Consider the following 12,901-nt stretch of genomic DNA (forward strand, 5'->3'; position numbering starts at 1 on the left):
ACCTCTCCCAGTCTTGAAGGTGTGGTCCTGTGTAGGAGTGTCCCCTGTGTAGACCGAGTGGCTTTGTCAGGCTGGCTAGAGCAAGCATGGCCCAGGATGTTTCAGGGTGCAATGCACTGGGGCTGCCTTGGCGGGACAGCTGGAGCTGGAGAGGGCCAGGGCTATTACAGCCCATAATACGTTCAGAATGGTATATAAGCCCTGATCTAATACTCCAATGCTTGGCCAGTAGTTCTCAATGTGAAGCAATTTTGTCCCTCAAAGGACTTCTGGCAACATCTGGAGACGCTTTTGGTTATCACAACTGGAAATGTGCTACTGTCATCTATGGGTAGAGGCCACTGATGCTGCTAAACATCCTGCAATGCACAGGACATCCTGTCAAACAGAATTATGCAGCTCAAAATGTCAACAGTGGTAAGGTTGAGAAGTCCCATTCTAAATGATTAAAATGAGGCACAATTATTTCCTGTCTTAATGTCATTATCATCAAGAGGAGAGTAGGAAAAGCCTGGATGTCCCAGGCTTATACATTCTGGAGGCTGTGTACATCTCCCAAACATACCACTGTCATCTTTACCTGATTCACGGGAAGCACATGATTCTACAAGCTGCAATGGAGAGAGGGAGGGTTTAAAGTCAACATGCACTTCATCCTCAATGAATGTGGACACGTCTCAAGTAGCAAAGTGTGAGTCTGCAAGAAAAAACTATCAGCTTTTTTTTTGGCTCCGTAGTGCTCTTTGCTCTTCTGACAACTTCCAAGCTAAATAAAGCTATTGTTATATATTTAGGCACTTTTTAACAACTTCACATCTCTGACTTTTAGTATCTAAAAATTTAATAACAAGGGTTACAGGAAGAAAACCCCATCAAAAACAAAGAAGATAAGTCGAGACCATACACAGGTTTCCATCATTGCTTCCCCTGATTTCCACCCTCTCCATTCTCATACTTTGTAGACTATTGATTCAGTGATGGCATTTAGGAAGCCATAACTCACATTATAACTGAAGGAGTGTTGTCATAGAGTTAATTGCTTAGTAATAGTAATAAAAAAAGGAAAAAAAACCCAAAACGTCTCAAAGAAGTATTAGGAACAATAGAAAGGAACAGTGAAACACATTTGTGAACTTATGTCAACAGGAAAGCATTAATCTCCTGTGACAAGGAGCTGTGGTGCATTGTGGGAGTGAAAGAGACCTGCTGATGTGAGAGTATGATGTCACGTCTAGATGGTCTATGAGAACACACTGTGACCGAGGAAGAAAGCTACTGCCAGGGCGACTTCACTCTGCTGCTGTAACTCCAGTGAATACAGGATCCATTAAATAGAAAGGCAAGTAGAAGTGCTCAGTTTGCTGTTGCAAGGGAATCCAGAAATTATCATCAGAGTGAGAAAAGCATCGCACACCGCTTCCTAGCTCCTTGAGGATGTCACTGAGCCTAAAGTCCTGAAGAATTTCATAAATTGGAAATAAAAATGAACTCTCCTTATTTCTTACTGTGCACTTGGAGTTCTGGGTGGGAACTAACTTCAGAATTTCATCTTTCCCAATCTTAAACTAAAATGAGGCTTCCTTTTTAGGGTAGGTAGAAATGGAAATACATAAAGGAACAATTGAAAAAAAAACTTCCTAACATCTACACACAAAAAAATCTATCATTAACATAGTGGGATATAATGCCTCCCAGGAAATCTTTGGTTAATTAGTAATTAAAGAAACAAAACTAAATATGTCAGATTATTGGCTAGCCAAAGACAAAAGTCATGGATATTATAAAATACAATGGACTAGAATTCAGCAAGTGACCGACTTTAAAAAGCTCACAAAAACTACTTGTGTATGAGGTCAAAGAGCATACACTATTCCACCATTAAGATTTATTCAAGGTTAAAAAATGACAGTAAAATAGCTACATGTACAGGATTGCTGTAATTACAGCAATTTAGATGAGTCCTTGGTGCACACAGTCTCATTAAAGATAATAAAACTGAAAAAAACTAATTTCTTTATATTATAAAAAATACATTTTCCCAGAGAAAAAGTGGTATGTGACAGGTAGTTTTTCTGATAGACCAAGAAGTCCACATAATCTAAATGTGGCTGAGTTTCAGTGCTTTGTTTTCCCCACCTATAGAATCAGGAATTGGCCTTAACCTCTAAGATACTGTCCATCTGTGAAATCTGATTTTAGAACACTTATTTCAACAGGGCTTCAATAATTTATTACTTAAAAATATTTCAGCAGGAGCAATGTAAAAGACACATTTTTCTCTGCATCTCCCCAGCATCCCTGAGTACTGAGACAGTGTTGTGGCTACAAGCATGGGAAAAGGAAAATATTTTTAAAATACGAAAGAAATCATGTTTAATGTCCATGTTAATGTAGGCTTGTATCTAAGACAGGGAAAAGATATTAGCAAATTTGGTAATTAAAATCCTATTAATTATTTCCACATTAAAGTATAATATATTAAAATCAGGCAACTCGATGAGAATTATCATTCTAGGTACTAATGAGCCAGAAGGTGTGCTGGTGCTTGGAATTTAATTTTGCTTTCTTAAAAATTCATGCTTAAGGAACCTCACTGAGTATATTTACACTTGGTCTGTACAAAAGGTCTGCCCAGATAATGATGCTTCGTGACTAGTTAGGAAAAAGAAAAACATAGGTTTAATAATTTTGAAAACTGATTGCAAGTTCTTTGTAAAGACATATTTATTCTATCACATACACAAAAGAAAAACTTTTTTTTTTCCTAAAACTGATGTTTCCTAATTATTTCTATTACAAAGATTTCGTTAATGAGGTACGGCTGAAGAATGTCTCTGCCACTACCCCTGTTATCTGAGACTGTCTCATCACCAATAAAATGTTCTCGCTGGCACTTTAAAAATACAAATCTCTTTAGAGGTATAAAGCCCCTCAAGCCCACCCAGGTGACCTCTGATCACATTTCTCACGCTGCTGAGTCACAGACAGCTTCTACATAAGGAGAAAGCAATCTTTAGTTACCCCAGAATTTAGTTACTTTAAATTTAAATCCTGCCTCTCTCTTGCACTTGGGGTTTGGATCTGCTCCATCATATTCCTTTATTCCCAACAGCTTAGCACTTCCAATTACTGGCACTTGAGAATATTTCAATCTTCCTTCATTTAAAGTTTAACTGGGCAGAAAGTTATGGAAGGGATTTAGCACACGGTACCTATGATGACCTCAAATTTGCTATATTGAAACCACCCTTTAGCAGAAAGCTCCTGAAATAGTATCCTTCTAAAAAGTCTAAAAGGTACAATTAAGAGAAATCTCTTATTCAATAATAAAATTAAGCATTTCAAGATTAATTTAAAAATTGAGATGCAGTTACAATCTAACTAACCAACAGATTTCTCATTTTAGCCCACACTCACCTCTCCCGAGGAACAGCAAACCAGTACTCTGGTTGCTTCCTTCGTTTGCCGTACTGCTGGACCATGGCTGTCATGTGAGTGGCAAAGGACTTTCTCATTGGTTTTCCCACTTTAATGCACAGAAACATGGGTGGAGTCTTGCTTTTCTCTTCTTTTGAAGGAAGTATATCTGAATTACACATGAAGGAAAAAAAGTCCCTCATTGACAATATTGGTGATAATAAAACATTTCAACTTACAAAGTATAGTGTCCAATCCCCCTCTTAGTGATGGAAACTCAAAATATACACATCATACAACATCATCACATTAGGACTAATTAAATTTTTCAGATCTTCTTTAGCACAAAAGGAAAAAGGTTTGGCTGTTTTAGGTTGGTCTACGTCACATGAGATGCTGCAAACTAGGAATGAGCATAAAAACCAACACAACAGCCAAGAGTGGAGAACTGTGAAGATGTATTAACAAACGGTACCAAGAACCCAATCACACCATAATGCAATTCACTTTAGAACTAAAATATCTTCAGAAATCTTTTAAACTCCTTTAATATTTAGAAGTTCAAAGTGAAAAAGGAAGGTTACTTGAAAGCAAACTACCTTTGAAATAGAATTCAATATCATAGTTCAATTTCCAAAACAGATACCACCATATATCTAATTTTTCCCAATTACAATTGACCCGTGAACAACACAGGGGTTAGAAGCACTGACCACCGCGTGGTCAGAAATCCATGTATAACTTTAGAGATGGCCCTCCATGTCCCTCTTCTGTGGAATCAACCAACCATGGGTGGTACAGTACTGTGTTTCATATTTATTGAAAAAAAATCTCAGTATAAGTGGACCTGAGCAGTTCAAACCCTTCTGGTTTATCAGTAAAGATATACTCTATTGAGAAAACACTTTTCTCAAATAACTGTACTATTTTATTATTTTTTGCTATTTGTGCAAATTTCAGAAAGGCACCTATATAGGCAAACCTTGGAGATACTGTAGGTTTGGTTCCAGACCATCACAATAAAGCGAATATCACAATCAATTGAGTAACACAATTTTTTTGGTTTCCCAGTGTATGTAAAAGTTATGTTTATACCATAGTCTATTAAGTGTGCAATAGCATTATACCTAAAAAAGTACATACCTTAAAGAATCCTTTATTGCTAAAAAATGCTAACCATCATCTGAGCCTTCAGCAAGTTGTAGTTGTAATAGCAAAGATCCCTGATCACAGATCACCATAACAAATATAATAGTGAAAAAGCCTGAAATATTACAAGAATTATCAAAACGTGACACAGAGACATGAAGTGAGCAAATGCTGTTGGAAACAGGGTGCCATAGACTTGCTTGATGCAGGGTTGCCACAAATTTTCAATTTGCAAAAAACACGTTATCTGTGAAGCACAACAAAACAAGGTATGCCTACACAACAAAATATAAAAGAAATGAAAGAAAAATGGCTTACCTTCAATGGGTACCTGAATTCTCTTTAATAGCCATAACTGAATTTCGGATTTATTGTCCATTTGTGCGCCTTGGCAGCTATTGTCCAGAGTTGATTCCAAAGAGGAGTCTGGACACTCTTTATTCATATTTTCTTCTGTAGAAGAGCCTAGTTGCAGTGGAAGGGGTGGTCTCTCTTTTACCCAGGTTTTCTCTGGCTCTTTATTGCCCTCAGTTGGGGGATCACCTGCCTGAGGAAGAGAACTACTAAGGGTGATGTCTATTCCCACGGGCTCAATGCTTTTGCCATCAGTTAACTCTGCCTTCTGTAAGTTATCAGATAACTGTGTCCCCTCTTTGTTCTTATTAAGGTAATATTCAATGAGTTTAACTTTATCTAGATCTTCGTGTATGCTCAGTGTGTTTTCCACCTGGCTGTCTGGGGAACCAGACTGCTTGTCCACCTCCGGCATTATATCCTGCTTCTCACAGGTTTCTAAGTCTAGGGCCCCCTTCAATTCAGCATCACACTCTGGTCCTGAAAAATTCAGGGCTGACTGTGCCTGCTTTTCCACAGTAGAACTAATTATTTGTGATTTAGTCTTCCTTAGCTCCTCTGGGCCAAGAGAAAGGCACTCTTTTGAGGTGTCTCTTTTGTCCATTCCACTATCAGTTTGAGAAGAAAGTTCTTCCAAGTCAACGAAGTCATCATCTTCCCCTAAAAGAGAATTTTCTTTGGCTATAGATTCAAATGCAGTCTGAGTGTCAGAAGGTTCCTTGCGGATGTTAGCTACTGGGGTAGATCCACTGGCTGCCTCTGTAGAGGATTCCAGTTTCTTCAACTTTCTTGACACAGAGCTGTCTGAGGGCTTCGTCTGTGTGTATTCTGTTGACTTCTCCAAAGGCCTTGTGGATTTGGAATCTGAAGTGATGATTCTCTCTCCATTCTGCTGCCGTTTTTCTTTGCTGAGAGATTTGAACTTACTGAATGGGTTGATATCTTTTTCTGAAGCCAGGTCTTCCCATTCTCCAGGCCTGTACAGAGGACAAAGATCCTGAGGTAGGTCACTGTGAGGGGAAAAATGGTGGGTGCACATGGAATGTTAAAAACAAAAATGAAAGCAAAATGGATGAAAGGCAAAAACCAAAACAAAACCCAACCAAAAACCAAAACATAAATATACCACAACTTAAATTTATGTTTGAGTGATTTCAAAATAAGGAAATGAAATCAAGAAATTGACTTCAAAATGAAAAGTAAATCAACTATAAAAAGTAGCAAAACAAAGAATCATGAGAGTTGCTTGCACAGCCCACTAGACACACATGAATGGTATCTGACGTCATTGATGAACATGGAGATGTCACCCACCAGATTTTTAATGATGAAGTAATGTTTCTGCTTTTCATGAAGGACAAAGGAGAGGAAATGTTTTAGTATCATCACTAAAATACCATGACTAAAGTTCCTTAAATATTAAATGCATTTCCTTTTTTATAAAATAGTATATAAACCAACTGCATTAATTCAGAATGGCTCATTGACTTAGTAGCTACTGATTTAACTGCTCTATGAAGTAACTGGCACTGAACCCTAATTGTGGGTTTCACAGCTCAGGACCTGATGCTCCCCACAACAGACATCCTTCTACTCCTGAGGGAAATGCAAAGGATGCTCCCACTATTACTGTGGATATATAGCACCTGCTCCGTGTTACAGTCTGAAAATTCATAGAAAAGTAAATCAAATAAGCTTTTACTTACAATACTTACTTTAACTTTCTTAACTAAGTTTAAACTTCTTAACTCTTTCATTTTACGACAGTATCATTTTCCTTTATGACAATAAGCAGTGGCCATGAGCAACTGGTTTATCAGTTGAAATATACTGTGCTGGGACACAGTTGACTGCTTTTCCTTAATAATAGATGATTTACTACCCAGAACTTCCGAATTACACAACAATATTGATTAAATATGCCCTCCTCCAAGCATAAAATAATTGTCAAGAAATATACTTTCTGAACTCTGATTGGAAATAATCTTGAGCAATCTGTAGTTTTACTTACCTTAGTGTTGATACTGGGTTAAAAACAGATATAAAAACCTTTTTTAAAAATAACATTTTCAGGTTTCAGAAATAGATTTTCTAAAATGGCTAAACCACATTCAGGTAATACTTTATTATTCTGGCTTTTAAATAATTATGACAATAAAACAACAAAGTGCCAGGAAGTTCTCAAGTTACAAGACTGTCTCCCCAAAGTTACTGAATAAATCACTTGCACAGGACATCTATGCTTTTCCAATACTTTTCCAATACAAAATAAAAGCCTATGTAATTGTAGGCTCTGACAAATCCTTTAAAAAAAACCTCTTTAATTCATAAATTCATTTCAGTTCAATAAGCATTCACTGAGCCCCAAAATGCTATATACAAAAGATCACTGTGACAGTGTCTCTGTCCTGCGGGCACCTGCATACACAAAGGTGTTCTGCCCACCCCTAGCATCGCAGGAGACACTAAAGATGCTTTAATCCTAGAGTCAAACAAGTTAGTGCAACGTGGTATAATTTCCATTTTCAGACCCAAAATTTAATTTGGCATATTAAAGGCCTGTAACAAAGAAGCCCAGCTCTTCACATACTTAATTAGCAAATTAATAAACAAAACTGTCTTCTGTGAACACCTAAGCCCCTTTCCTTCTCTAGCTAGCCTGACGTCCACAAAGAATGCATCTGACTGCACTGTAATCAGCCTCCTGTATTACCTTCTCACCTACCCCTCCCTTCTTGTTCTCCCTAATCCAAGACGGGATTAATTCTGCCATCTGCTTTTCTGCATTGTAGCTGCCAAGCTCTGCTGGGGCAAAGTGCACAGTGGTGTCAACCGGCTCTGCTGTTAATGAATGTTTTCTAGACTCAGCCACGCACCGAGTGATGATCAATAATCCCTTTGTTTGTTTCCTTCCTAGTTTCTGTGGCAGCTGGAGTTAAAAAACATCCCACACAAAACATACAAATCCCAAAGGTGAGAATGGAGAGATTTCACACACACATACATACACTTTAAAAAAATATTTTCACATGGCAGCTAGATAATCTGCACTTCCTGTTTTACCATACAACTTTAAATGAGAATGAAATTTAAAGCAAATTTTTAAACAATTGATGGAATTCTAAAGTGAATCCCAAGTTCATTTCACACTGATTCCACTAACATTCTATTCAGTTCACTGGTGCACATATTGTTCACTAGACCAAAAAGTCTTTATATATGTGTATCCACGGCAGGAATCACTGTACAACTCTGAAATAATTTCAGCACATTAGGAGCCAATTCTGAACTCTGCTCTCTCTCTCCCCACTCCAGCTACAGCATTAGCCCTGGATCATTAAACACAATCTCACATTGAGAGAAATCTTTCTGTAAAGCTGTACCTTCTCTACTATTAAAAGGAATGCCTAACATCCTAAGCTGAAGATGTGCAATAGTATTACTCCATTAGAAGCCAGCACTGGGCAAGAAATGCCCCTATCTGCCTGGCCAGCCACTTCCAAACTGAACTGTATTTTTACCTCTTCTTATCTACTTCCTTCTTGTCACAGAGAACCCAATGTTCATACTTTCTTTCCAAAACTAGCTCCTTTACTCCCTCTCCTCCTCGTCATCCAAGGTTTAAGGCAACTGGACACTCCCTCACGTGGTTCTCATAAATGCTGTGTGCACTTCTATGTTTGCAGTGCTTTTCAATCAGCACTTCTGCCAACCTGTCTGTTGAACCCAGCAGACTGCAGGACAAGGGCCGTGACCCCCCTCTTCTTCATATCCTTGCCACACAAGAGGCATGTACTAAGATGCTTTAGAAGCCTCAATCTGCATGGATAAAGATGCCCACAGAACAATGAACAGAGTTTCAGGTATGAATTGAAGGTTCCAATACTAAAAGCCTACACTTATTAGGCATTAGGCTATTTCCTATGAGTTTTGGTGTTATCAATGCTCTTAGTTCTTATAATAGCTCTGCAAGCTGAGAATACTATGAATCCCATTTTACAGATGAGAAAACTGAGGCTCGAGACTGAGTCACTCATGAAGGTCATGGAGCCATAAGTGGCAGAGCCAGAGAAAGCCAGGCAGTGTGGCTCCAGACCTTATCATGCTACACTGCCTCCTAAACGTCTCACTTGGACACTTCCGTCTCCACGCTGAGACTGCCTGAGTGCCTGTGTCCGACGGTTGCTTCCGTGGCCTGACACGTGTAAAGGCTGAGTAGATCAGACGCTAAGGGCTGTGGCAGAAGGCCAGGGGAACCTGCCGGCATAAACCCCCAGGGACTCTTGTGTCTGTTAGTTCCCTAGTTACCCTCCTTTCTTTTTTTCATGAATCCCAAGGGCTAGTTTCCCTTTGTACTCTTGGACCCACTGTATTGCTTACTCCTTTCGATCACTGAGAGTTTCTAAAGAGTTTTATTTTACTGCTGGCCTAACAGTATACAGAAACAGACACGCCGACAAAATGGCAGAAAGAATCAGATTAGCCCTACAAGTGAATCGATTTCCTGAGCTTGCTTAACTTTTTCTTCATGGAGAGCCTTGTTTAAAAAAAAACAAAAAAACAAAACCCTCAGCATTATAAGGCAAAACCAATCAGGACTAAAGGAATATCCACCTACGTTTCAGAGACAAAACAAATAGTATTACTCCCTTTTCACACCACTTAAGGCAGGCTGGCTACAGGGGCAGTGGCCTCTGCACCGTCCCGCAAATTTCTCTCCACGCAAGATTAAGAGAAGATGCGGGTCTGGAAGGCTGTCCATCCTAGAATTTGAATGAGGAAGAACATAACTCTGCTTACCAATTAAACCAAATAGAAAATACTACTCTCTTATTGGTAATTAGACAAATTCTTTCAGAGAAACTTCATTTATTCTTTCATAAATCCATTAAGAACAGGCATTGCTATTCAGAAAAATAAGTCAAACAAATATGATTTTTACATGCTGGCTTTTTTGCTTTTCTCCTTTCATCTCTGTGTGCTCCACTCTTCCTTAGCATTGACTTTATCATTTCCATTTCATCTCATTTTTCTATTTTTTCAAATTTAATGCACAAATCTTCTACCTTCAAATTCATCTCTATACAATCTCTCACTCCTGCCAATGCCTTCACACTTTTTAAACTGCATTTAATTCTCCCAACACCACCCTTTTTCTGGTAAACAAAGAAACATCTCTTACGATGGCAAGGCATCTTTGATCTTCATGTGGGAAATGTCATTGTAGAGGGCGATGGAAACAACCTCTTCCATGGGGCAAATGAGGCCGTACTCCTCACATCCATTCTCAATGACCAGAGGATCGGACTTGTGAGGGTCAAACATGATGTTGTTAGGAGTGACAATCATGACACCTCCAACCACACCCTGAAGAAAAAGACAGGACAGAGTCGCTACAGGCAAGATGCAACCACCCCCGCAGCTCAAATGAACTCATGTTGCCATTGCATGGACTTTGTGAACCATGGTACCCTCCGGGGCAAGCACATCCCCTCCAGGAGGTCTGGAAAAACAGGCTAAGGAAATGCAGCGTTGGGTGCCGTGTGCTGAGTGAGGCAGAGAAACAGACCTGCCTGGCTGTGATGGGGTCCTGGGTTTCACATCATGTCTCAGATTCCCCAGTTCCCTGTCTGTCAGGTGAGAAGGGCTGTCCCAGGTACTTTCCCCATCGAGAACTAGGTACTTTACAGTTCACTTAGCACGTTTTCACCACACGTCCAACAAGCACATGGTACCATGCAGCTCAGTCTGGGTGCCAAAGAACACTCCAAACATTTTGCTCTAAAACGCTTAGAAAGCCCACATTCAGAAAAATTCAACACAAATACGAATATGAAATTTTTGCATACAAAAGTGAATATATCTAAACTATGGAAACTGAGAGCAAAAACAGTAGCTTGGTGGCAACTTACAGTCTGAAACTTGGTCAGATTACATGATAGACCTTGTTGGCCACAGGGACGTTACATACCAAACAGCAGGATACAAGTGACCCTCTTTAGGTAAATGATTTATTTTGATACTCTTAATGAGTTTAGAGATCATCTTAGCAAAAAGTTTTGCATTTCAGGCATTACTTATTCTTGGTTGCATTAAGTTTTAGGTGCATATCAATAATGTATTTTCCTACCATTTGAATCTGGCATGAAGTCTCTACCACGAGCACAGGAATTTGCTTTCTATCAACATCACCCTTTCTTCAGAGGCTCACCCAAAATCAGATTTGTTCTTTATATAAAACACTGACAACCAAAAGAACTCAAAACATGATATAACTGCCATTTTTCATACCAGCATCTCCAGCAGCAAACAGGTTGAGAACTTACTATTGCCCAGGTTAGGTGCTAAGCTCTTTACATGAATTCTCTTTTACTTAGCACATCCTATTAATTAAATTTTATAGATGAGGAAAATAGAAGCTTACGAAATTCAAATACTTTGCTACTGGTCTCAGAGCTGGTAGTAATAGAGTTGGAATTTATTTATTTAAAAAAATTATTATTATTATTATTATTATTATTTTGGTGTGAGGGGTAGGTAGTTAAGATTTATTTTTGGAGGAGGTACTCGGTTCAAACCCAGGACCTCAGTTATGCTACGCGTGTGCTCTACCACTTGAGCTATACCCTCCCCCAGAGTTGGAATTTAAATTCAGCAAGTCTGACTCCAGCTTTTGCTGTTAAACATATTCTATATTGTCTCCCTAACAATTTATAGGCATTAAGAACTCAAACATAAATGATAAATTCAAGGTCACAAAGACTGACATTTCCAATCATCACTACTCCCTCAACAAGTAAAATGCCAGGCATCCAACAGGGCAAAACTAATGGACAGTTGTGAAATCTTAAGCTGAAACTTTGGGTAAGATATTTTATTTACAGTAGGCTGCTTTCAGTAATTTGGAACCTCGTTTAGTTTTCCATACATTCCAAGAAAAGGAAACAAACTGCATTGCCATATACCTTTCCATCGGTGAAGTATCGACAATTCATTTTTAAAAATTTTACCACGCCTGGCTCGTCTTCTTCAGAAGTGGATGATAAGACTCTTTCAATGGGTTTTAAGGCCTTTCTTGCTAAGTCAGCATCCTTTAGAAAGCAAAAATTTCCAAAATCAAATACAAGCACTTTTTCAAAAGATTATTTATATGAAATAAGCCGTCTAAGTTCCCTATAAGTAACCTGTTTCTATTTAACTCAAACATTAAAAAAAAAGGCAAATGTCATTTGTCCTTCAAAAAATCACAAATACCTAAATCAAACAAAGACTAAAAAAACAAAACCATGCATATATGAACTCATAAAAATGTCTCATCAAATGTCTTTAGAAAATACCTTAAATGAAAGAATTTATATTTGACTCAGGGTTCAAATTCTTTAGAAAAAGGCATAATAGTAGTACAAATAAACTATTGGTCTCATTGAGAGTTTAACTTCATATTTTTACGTACACAAGGCATGCATTTCTGCCTTTGAGACCTTAAATGTGAACAAGTTTCTTCTCCATAGGATGCATTCTCTCAACTAATGACAAATTACCAAAGGGGTGGGAATTTCAGAAAAAATCTTGTGAAAAACAACATGTAGAATTCCTTAACTCAAAAACCACTGTTGATAAATATGAGCTTCAGTGCAGGAATGGCATACATACAGGCAGTTTATCATATTCTGCATCTGATGATGAAGGAGAGACAGTAGCACCAGGACTGGATGATGATAACCTTAAGGTACTGGAAGGAAAGTTGGCATCTGGCACAAAAAGAACCTGAGAATGGGAAAGCAAAGCTAGGTGAGTCCCAAGAATCAGGCCAACCACTAGCAGCGTTTAGAGCAGTCACTCTCCGCAAGGGTGTATGACTAAGACCTAGCTGGCTGTTGCAGAGCTCATGAGCAACGTGGGGGTCTTTCAGACTAATCCATGAGATGGTACTCAGCAATACGAATGTGTGCAAAACAAAGGGTATTGAACACACCTGTAG

The 12,901-nt window shown here is 38.6% G+C and overlaps 1 protein-coding gene across 6 annotated transcripts in view; it reads right to left on the reverse strand.

Annotated features, from left to right (window-relative positions):
* The window catches only part of NCOA7 (nuclear receptor coactivator 7), a 130,396-nt gene that overhangs the window by 33,378 nt on the left and 84,117 nt on the right, over window positions 1-12,901 (reverse strand). For 5 of the 6 annotated variants that reach the window (XM_031456270.2, XM_031456269.2, XM_031456272.2 and 2 more), the window contains exons 6-10: window positions 12,574-12,687; window positions 11,886-12,011; window positions 10,103-10,287; window positions 4,885-5,930; window positions 3,418-3,586 (exon numbers count right to left, since the gene is read on the reverse strand). In XM_031456270.2, the coding sequence (XP_031312130.1) occupies window positions 3,418-3,586; window positions 4,885-5,930; window positions 10,103-10,287; window positions 11,886-12,011; window positions 12,574-12,687 (1,640 nt within the window). The remainder of the gene's footprint in view (window positions 1-3,417; window positions 3,587-4,884; window positions 5,931-10,102; window positions 10,288-11,885; window positions 12,012-12,573; window positions 12,688-12,901) is intronic. The other variant, XM_031456273.2, reaches the window with a different exon arrangement.

The sequence above is a fragment of the Camelus dromedarius genome, chromosome 6 (genome assembly GCF_036321535.1).
Source record: "Camelus dromedarius isolate mCamDro1 chromosome 6, mCamDro1.pat, whole genome shotgun sequence".
NCBI classification, from domain to species: Eukaryota; Metazoa; Chordata; class Mammalia; order Artiodactyla; family Camelidae; genus Camelus; species Camelus dromedarius.